General features: G+C 41.3%; 1 protein-coding gene across 14 annotated transcripts in view; it reads right to left on the minus strand.

The window, feature by feature from the left end:
• The window catches only part of arhgap17a (Rho GTPase activating protein 17a), a 49350-nt gene that overhangs the window by 17544 nt on the left and 21840 nt on the right, over positions 1 to 9966 (minus strand). For 9 of the 14 annotated variants that reach the window (XM_090211877.1, XM_036956007.2, XM_090211880.1 and 6 more), the window contains exons 3-5: positions 4001 to 4105; positions 2293 to 2325; positions 1846 to 1922 (exon numbers count right to left, since the gene is read on the minus strand). In XM_090211877.1, the coding sequence (XP_090068003.1) occupies positions 1846 to 1922; positions 2293 to 2325; positions 4001 to 4105 (215 nt within the window). The remainder of the gene's footprint in view (positions 1 to 1845; positions 1923 to 2292; positions 2326 to 4000; positions 4106 to 9966) is intronic. The other 5 variants (XM_090211879.1, XM_090211878.1, XM_090211882.1 and 2 more) reach the window with 1 other exon arrangement.

Here is a 9966-nt window from a genome sequence, read left to right on the forward strand (position 1 = left end):
TATTTAGTTAAGATAAATTAATGTTATCAGGCAATATTAACAAGGGAAATTGTGTCACTTCTCTTACGTTCTGTGCAAGCAGAGTCAGGGTATATGCAGCAGTTTGGGCCGCCTGCGAACTGTGTGAAGACCATTTCTTCCTAACAAAGACTAATTAATTTGCCAGAATTTTACATAATTATGACATAACATTGAAGGTTGTGCAATGTAACAGCAATATTTAGATTTAGGGTTGCCACCCGTTAGATAAAATACGGAACGGTTCCGTATTTCACTGAAAGAATAAACGTTTTGTTTCTAAATGATAGTTTCCGGATTTGACCATATTAATGACCAAAGGCTCATAGTGTGTTTTATTATATTATAATTAAGTCTATGATTTAAAATTTGATAGAGCAGTCTGTCTGAGGGGTGGTAGGCAGCAGCAGGCTCGTAAGCTTTCATTCAAACTTTACTGTGTTTGCCAGCTGCTCTTAGCAATGCTTGAGGCACAGCGCTGTTTATGACTTCAAGCCTCTCAACTCACGAGATTAGGCTGGCAATACTATAGTGCCTATAAGAACATCCAATTGTCAAAGGTATATGAAAAAAAAAAAAATGGTAGAGAGAGAAATAGTCCTATAATTACAACCTAAAACTTCTTAACTGGGAATATTGAAGACTTATGTTAAAAGGAACCACCAGCTTTCATATGTTCTCATGTTCTGAGCAAGGAACATAAACATTAGCTTTTTTACATGGCACATATTGCACTTTTACTTTCTTCTCCAACATTGTGTTTTTGCATTATTTAAACCAAATTGAACATGTTTCATTATTTATTTGAGACTAAATAGATTTTATTTACGTATTATATTAAGTTAAAAATGTAAAAAAAAGTGTTAATTGTTCATTCTGTATTGTTGTACTTGTCATTATTACAAATATATTTATATATAAAAAAAAAACTAAAAAATATATTTTTTTAAAACGGCAGATTAATCGGTATTGGCTTTTTTGGTCCTCCAATAATCAGTATCGGCGTTGAAAAATCATAATTGGTCGACCTCTAGGGAGGACCACACAACTTGTCATCGCCTGACTCAAAGTTTACTTCGATATGATAGTTCTTATAGAAATATTTATGCATAAAAGCATTTCAACTGACATTTCTCACATAATGAATTTTACCTACACAAAAAGATCCCACCTTGTCTAGGGTATTTTGTTTTGATGACATTTGGAAAGTTAACGACAAATGTTCAGTTTCAATCAGACCTGTCAAGACATTTTTTATCCAACATGAACTTTACTCTCATAACAAGGTCAGATGGACACCTTCGTAGTAACAGTAAAATCGATGGGTAGCTTCCAGTCACAGTTTCTAGATCCTCTTGTTCGAGTGCCTGTCCATTTTTGTCACTGTCTTACCATGCGAACAAGGCAAGCTAGTGTTGTTACATGGAGGAACTGTCTGGCACACATCCTCATTATGTGGATACACACAACCACACTAAGCACTTTCTGATCCTCCAAGAAAACAAAACATTACAAAATACAGACGATAATAACAAATTAGGCCAGTTTGTTAGCTCTGAAAACATAGTCTCACATTCTCCATCCCCCTGAGCAAGGCAGTTAACCCACTGTTCCCCGAGTGCCAAAGACGTGGATGCCGATTTAAGGCAGCCCCCCACCTCTCTGATTAAGAGGGGTTGGGTTAAATGCAGAAGACACATTTCAGTTGAAGGCATTCAGTTGTACAACTAACTAGGTATCCCCATTTCCCCCTCTCTAAGGTTCATCTGTTCCAGATAACCAGTGTCAGACAAATGGTTGGTTGTCTAACCCGTCACCCTCACTCACCCAATCAGAGACTCCTCTCCCAGCTGACTGCCGCCGTCCACCATGGCTTGAGACAGCGCCGTCAGAGGAAGCTTTTTCTGTGAGGTGTGTGTGTGTGTGTAGAGAAAGAGAGGGAAGAGAGAGATGTATATATTTATTAGATACCAACAATTTACTCATTCTAATAATGTCAACAAAATGTTTATGCTTAGTTTTTTTTAGGGTTTATCAGTGGAAAGTCATTTTCCAATGTCATGAAGTTGGACAATAAAGAATAGTAGAAATAATGAGGATGTTACTGTTATTGCTGTGTTAATAGCTACAGTACTTTGACATACTGTAAAAACTAGATACAGTATGATGCCTTTTCATTCCTTTCTATTCTCAAAGCTGGAATGAAAAGCATGGGAGGAGGGATGAGCAGAGCTGGAAATGTAGCTATGAAAAAAGTAAAATGTGTGTTTTTACCTGACCATTTCCTGTGTAAAGGCGTGGTACGGACTGGCATTGACACAATTGTACATGTTGGAGCATGAGAAGTAAACAAAAACAAACAAATTGCTGATATAGAACATTATTCAAGGGGATGGGATAATCTAGTGTTAAATCGGGATAAGTGAAGACTCAGTGGTATATACAGTACCAGTCAAAAGTTTGGACACACCTACTCATTCAAGGGTTTTTCTGTATTTGTACATTGTAGAATAATAGTGAAGACATCGAAAATATGAAATAACACATGGAATCATGTAGTAACCCCCAAAAAAGTTAAACAAAAACAAAACAGATTTTATTTTCTTCAAAGTAGCCACCCTTTGCCTTGATGACATCTTTGCACACTCTTTGCATTCTCTCAACCAGCCTCATGAGATAGTCACCTGGAATGCAGTTCAATTAACAGGTGTGCCTTGTTAATAGTTAATTTGTGGAATTTCTTTCCTTCTTAATGTGTTTGAGCCAATCAGTTGTGTTGTGAGAAGGTAGGGGTGGTATACAGAAGACAGCCATATAAACAGGTAAAAGTCCATATTATGGAAAGAACAACTCAAATAAGCAAATAGAAACAACATTCCATCGTTACTTAAAGACATGAAGGTCAGTCAATCCAGAAAGTTTCTTCAAGTGCCGTCACAATAACCAATAAGCACTATGATGAAACTGGCTCTCATGAGGACCTCCACAGCAAAGACAGACCCAGTCACCTCTGCTGCAGGGGATAAGTTCAGCCTCAGAAATTGCAGCCCAAATAAATTCACAGAGTTCAAGTAACAGACACCTCAACACAAGTATTCAGAGGAGACTGTGTGAATCAGGCCTTCATGGTTGAATTGCTGCTAAGAAACCACTAAATGACACCAATAACAAGAACAGACTTGCTTTGGCCAAGAAACACGAGCAATGGATATTAGACCAGTGGAAATCTTGAGATATTGGTTCCAACTGCTATGTCTTTGTGAGACGGAGAGTAGGTGAACGGATGATCTCTGCATGTGTGGTTCCCATCGTGAAGCATGGAGGAGGTGTGATGGTGCTTTACCGGTGACACTGTGGGTGATTTATTTAGAAATCAAGGCACACTTAACCAGCATGGCTACCACAGCATTCTGTAGCGATACGCCTTCCCATCTGGTTTGCGCATAGTGGGACTATCATTTGTTTTTCAACAGGACAATGACCCAACACACCTCCAGGCTGTGTAAGGACTATTTGACCAAGAAGGAGAGTGATGGAGTGCTGCATCAGATGACCTGGCCTCCAAAATCACCCGACCTCAACCCAATTGAGATGGTTTGGGATGTGTTGAACCGCGGAGTGAAGGAAAAGCAGCCAACAGGTGCTCAGCATATGTGGGAACTTCTTCAAGAATGTTGGAAAAGCATTCCAGGTGAAGCTGGTTGAGAGAATGCCAAGAGTGTGCAAAGCTGCCATCAAGGAAAAGGGTGGCTACTTTGAAGAATATAAAATATATTTAGATTTTTAACATTTATTTGGGTTACTATATGATTCATTGTGTATTTCATAGTTTTGATGTCTTCACTATTTAAAAAAAGAAAAACCCTTGAATGAGTAGGTGTGTCAAAACTTTTGACTGGTACTGTAAATCATAAATATGTTAATATTTGATCTAGTAATTCAGACAATTTGGCCAGGAATAATGTTAATAATGTGTACTTACATGTCTCTTCTCTGCGTCGGTGCCAATGTGGCCCTGCAGACACGTGACCATCCTCTTGTGTGTATTGTGGGACACCACGCGCACCATCTCCATGCGCCGCTCAATCTGTGCACGAGAAGAGAGAAACACACATGACCACTTACATACAGCCAGACCTTTACTGTGAAGTAGCATGCAACTACAGCCTATAGACATGGGGAACTAGTTTCATAGAGGCAGTGTGTTGAATAAGTAAACCACTGTAAATGCATTGTTTTGTTGTTTAAAAAAAATAATGTTGGTGGAGGAACTTTGTAATGCAGACAAAAGTTCCCGGGGTTAGGGACAATGAGTTGAAAGGTTATGCCTGTAGTTTATAACTACACTGAGCCATCTTTCCCAGCCCTTTTGGTCCTCTGATAACTGTCTGTAGAATGAATGGTGTTGACGTCTTTCCACAGGTCACTATATTCCTCTAATCGCCCTCATTCCTGCCTGTTGACTGCTGTCTCATGGAAGTCCATTCAGATACATGGCCTGTTTTGATTAGTGGCCGGGGCTGGATGTCAAAGGTCAGGCATGATTGATACCGTCCGCTCCCAGCGGGGCGACACAGGAATGTTCTCTATGAAACGGATGACTCATCCGAAGCGTCTCCATGGAGACCGTAGCTGGGCTGTGACTGCTGTTTGGAGAGTGAAAGGGCAGATTAATGCTCTCCCCTTGGAAGTTGTGATTTCAAGGCACTCTGAAGACAGGCCATAAAAGACAGCCAGCCTTGTCGATCTCCCAAATGAAGAGCTGATATACAGTGCATTCGGAAAGTATTCAGACCCCATGACTTTTTCCACATTTTGTTACATTACTGCCTTGCTCTAAAATTTATAAAAACGAAATGTAAAAAATGTTTGTCAATCAACCCACAATACCCCATAATGACAAAGCAAACAGGTTAAGAAATATGTGCAAATGTATAAAAGTAAAAAAACAGAAATACCTTATTTACATAAGTATTCAGACCATTTGCTATGAGACTTGAAATTGAGCTACGGTGCATCCTGTTTCCATTGATCATCCTTGAGATGTTTCTATAACTTGATTGGAGTCCACCTGTGGTAAATTCAATTGATTGGACATGATTTGGAAAGGCATACACCAGTCTATATAAAAGGGTTCCACAGTTGAAAGTGCATGTCAGAGCAAAAACCAAGCCATGAAGTCGAAGGAATTGTCCGTAGAGCTCCGAGACAGATCTGCATCAAAAAATGTTCTGCAGCATTGGAAGTCCAAGAACACAGTGGCCTCCATCAGTCTTCAATGGAAGAGGTTTGGAACCAACAAGACTCTTCCTAGAGCTGGCCGCCAGCCAAACTGCACAATCAAGGGGAGGGGCCTTGGTCAGGGAAGTGACCAAGAACCCAATGGTCATTCTGACAGCGCTCCTCTGTGGAGATGGGAGAACCTTCCAGAAGGACAAGCATTTTCTGCAGCATTCCACCAATTGGGCCTTTATGGTAGAGTGGCCAGCTGGAAGCCACTCCTCAGTAAAAGGCTCATGACAGCCCACTTGGAGTTTGCCAAAAGGCACCTAAGGGATGCTCAGACCACTTATATTATTTTTTAAAAATATATACACACATACACACACATATATATTTAACCAGGTAGGCTAGTTGAGAACAAGTTCTCATTTGCAACTGCGACCTGGCCAAGATAAAGCATAGCAATTCAACACATACAGAGTTACACATGGAATAAACAAACGTCAATAATACAGTAGAACAAAATAAAACAAAAAGTATATGTACAGTGAGTGCAAATGAGGTAAGATAAGGGAGTCAAGGCAATAAATAGGCCATGGTGGCGAAGTAATTACAATATAGCAATTAAACACTGGAATGGTAGATGTGCAGAAGATGAATGTGCAAGTAGAGATACTGGGGTGCAAAGGAGCAAGATAAATAAATAAGTACTGTATGGGGATGAGGTAGGTAGATAGCCCATCTGTAAACAGCCCATCTATGTACAGGTGCAGTGATCTGTGAGCTGCTCTGACAGCTGGTGCTTAAAGCTTGTGAGTGAGATATGAGTCTCCAGCTTCAGGGATTTTTGCAGTTCGTTCCAGTCATTGGCAGCAGAGAACTGGAAGGAAAGACAACCAAAGGAGGAATTGGCTTTGGGGGTGACCAGTGAGATATACCTGCTGGAGCGCGTGCTACGAGTGGGTGCTGCTATGCTGACCGTTGAGCTGAGATAAGGCGAGGCTTTACCTAGAAGAGACTTGTAGATAACCTGTATCCAGTGGGTTTGGCGACGAGTATGAAGCGAGGGCCAACCAACGAGAGCGTACAGGTCGCAATGGTGGGTAGTGTGTGGGGCTTTGGTGACAAAACAGATGGCACTGTGATAGACTGCATCCAGTTTGTTGAGTAGAGTGTTGGAGGGTTTTTTAAAGAGAAACAGAATCTTCTGGTCTGATGAAACCAAGATTAAAACTATTTGTTCTGAATGCCAAGCGTCACGTCTGGAGGAAACCTGGCACCATCCCTACGGTGAAGCATGGTGGTGGCAGCATCATAATGTGGAGATGTTTTTCAGTGGCAGGGACTGGGAGACTAGTCAGGATCAAAGGAAAGATGAATGGAGCAAAGTACAGAGAGATCCTTGATGAAAACCTGATCCAGAGCACTCAGGACCTCAGACTGGGGGCAGAGGTTCACCTTCCAACAGGAAAACCCCAAGCACACAGCCAAGAAAACGCAGGAGTGGCATCGGGACAAGTCTCTGAATGTCCCAGCCAGAACCCGGACTTGAACCCGATCAAACATCCCTGGAAATACCTGAAAATAGTTGTGCAGAGACGTGCCTCATCCAACCTGACAGAACTTGAAAGGATCTGCAGAGAAGGGAGAAACTCACCAAATACAGGTGTGCCAAGCTTGTAGCGTCATACCCAAGAAGACTCTAGGATGTAATCACTGCCAAAGGTGCTTCACAAAATACTGAGTAAAGGGTCTGAATACTTAAAAAAAAAAAAAAAATGTATACATTTGCAAACATTTCTAAAAAGCTGTTTTTGCTTTGTCATGTGGTATTGGATGTAGATTGTGGAGAGAAAAAATGATTTAATTAATTTTAGAATAAGGCTGTAACGTAACAAAATGTGGAAAATTCAAGGGGTCTGAATACGTTCCGACTGCAGAGTAAATGGTGAAACGATGTTATTTCCAACGCTTCTTAACAGCATTGTTATGCCATTTATTGTCAGTTCAAAACTAGTGTCGGTTGTACCAACTTAGGTACAGAACATGCGCAGTATGGAACATGGGGTGGGTCGGTTTTTAAAAAGGTGGGGGGGGGGGGGGGGGGAAACAGAACAATGCGCTGGGAACAGGGCAGAGACGGAGCAGCCAGGGGACAGACCGACAGTGTCAGAACAGATAAACAGAAACCATGGCAATTGTGTTCTAAAAACAGAACTCTGGAATTCCACTGACTGGAAGAGGACAGAGAAGATAGAGGTGGAAAGAGTCTCTGCACACCTCTCTCACACGTCTTTCCCGACTCAAGGAGGCCCCCTAGCATTCCCAAAACAGCTGTTATGACAAACTGTGTGGAGGGCGTCTCCTGCCTCTTCCACAAGCCCATGGCTTAAGGGGGAAAGTCATGTGTTCAAACTGGGCCCTGCTAGTACCTGGCACAGGAAAGGGAGATTCCTCTTACTGGAGTGGGAGATCCTGGGAATGTGTGTGTGTTTTGATTACATGGAGCTAGGGGTGCCACTATGTTTCCCTTTTCCACCATATTCTTACACGCAGAGAGACAACCCCCCCCCCCCCCCCCCCCCTAAATTAGACACAGAGACAAAGACTTCCCACACACAGCAAATGTTCCAGTGTTGAATCAACACTGAGGGTTCAAATTAAAACTGTTCCTGTGTCTATAGCGACCCACACGTTTGTGTTAATTTAACACTGCTTAGTGCTGACAATTTCTTACACTGAGAAAGTGTGACAGCAACACCTGTAGGGTTAGTGTTTTAACACCGCATGATGTAAAGCCTAATTTGCATATTTCTGTGGGATCCTGCCTTGCATTATCGAGTGAATTGTGGAGTTACCAACCATGACTGTATTTGTTAGTGACAGACCTAGCTGTTGAATTCATTCCTTTTAAGTCCTGTGGACTTCATCAAGTGAGTTCCTAGGGAAATGTTAAAGATTTTACTCTGACAATAAAATTACACACACCGAGTGTACAAAACAATTGGAACACCTTAATATTGAGCTGCACCCAGGGTTTCCGTTAGGAAAATGTGGCGCTGGACATTTGACAGGCAACATTTGAATTTTACAGACGTTTTAGAAATGTACCGGACCCATATGCATTGGGTGAGTAACCTGATTAGGGCGTCCACCCACGGTGCTCATTGGGTGAGTAACCTGATTAGGGTGTCCACCCACGGTGCTCATTGGGTGAGTAACCTGATTAGGGTGTCCACCCACGGTGCTCATTGGGTGAGTAACCTGATTAGGGTGTCCACCCACGGTGCTCATTGGGTGAGTAACCTGATTAGGGAGTCCACCCACGGTGCTCATTGGGTGAGTAACCTGATTAGGGTGTCAACCCACAGTGCTCATGACAGAAATAATAGTTCAAATATGGCAATTCATATTAAAAGAACATGGAAGTCGATGAATTCTGATGTGCACTTTGAACATGTTAGAATAACTGTCCAAATCTACTTTTCCTCAGTCAGCCAACAAGATGAGTAACGAACAGCACAATCACAAGCCTATGTCAATCTACTATAGTAGAAAAGTTTAGGCTATTCTATAGACTTGCTTGTCAAGAAAGAAATAGCCTATTCCAAACAGACTCTGGGACAGTTGGGGGACGATAGATCCCAAATTCATACAACCAGAAGGCCTAGGCTACATAAAAAAAAAAGTTTACAAGCAATGAGTCTGATGCAACAGATCAGAACGTTTAGCTTAAAATGTTGATAACCTATTATTTCTTCACATTGTAAGCGCAGTAATACACACAAGGCAATAAGCCATGCGTGAATGTTTGTTCCATAAAGCAATTTGCGGGAAAACAGAGTTGTTAAAAAGGGCACTGCACATGCAAGTGGTTTCATGTGACAGAGACGAAAATATCCATTAGAAATGTATGAAGAGAGATCTAATACGCTACTTTGAAGCAAGGTAAGACATGCCTCATAGTATCTATTAAAACGTTCAGGTTTCAAAAAATTAAGTACACAGTAACAGTCAAAACTGACACCTTCATTCAAGGGTTTTTAGTTTTTACTATTTTCAACATTGTAGAACACAAATATGGTTCCGTATTTCACTGGAAGAATAATAATAGTTTCCGGATTTGACCATATTAATGACCAAAGGCTCATATTTCTGTGATTATTATATTATAATTAAGTCAATGATTTGATATTTGATAGAGCAGTCTGACTGAGCGGTGGTAGGCAGCAGCAGGCTCGTAAGCATTCATTCAAACTTTACTGTGTTTGCCAGCAGCTCTTAGCAATGCTTGAGGCACAGTGCTGTTTATGACTTCAAGCCTCTCAACTCCCGAGATTAGGCAGGCAATACTAAAGTGCCTATTAGAACATCCAATTGTCAAAGGTATATGAAATACAAGTGGTATAGAGAATAGAGGTCGACCGATTAATCTGAATGGCCGATTTCAAGTTTTCATAACAATCGAAAATCGGTATTTTTGGGCGCTGATTGACAATTGAAAAAAAATACAACTTTATTTAACTAGGCAAGTCAGTTAAGAACACATTCTTATTTTCAATGACGGCCTAGGAACGGTGGGTTAACTGCCTTGTTCAGGGGCAAAACGACAGATTTTCACCTTGTCAGCTTGGGGGATTCAATCTTTCAACCTTACAGTTAACTAGTCCAACGCTCTATCCACCTGCCTCTCATTGCACTCCACGAGGAGCCTGCCTGTTACGC

This window comes from Oncorhynchus mykiss, chromosome 20 (assembly GCF_057628025.1).
Source record: "Oncorhynchus mykiss isolate SJ-2025 chromosome 20, ASM5762802v1, whole genome shotgun sequence".
NCBI classification, from domain to species: Eukaryota; Metazoa; Chordata; class Actinopteri; order Salmoniformes; family Salmonidae; genus Oncorhynchus; species Oncorhynchus mykiss.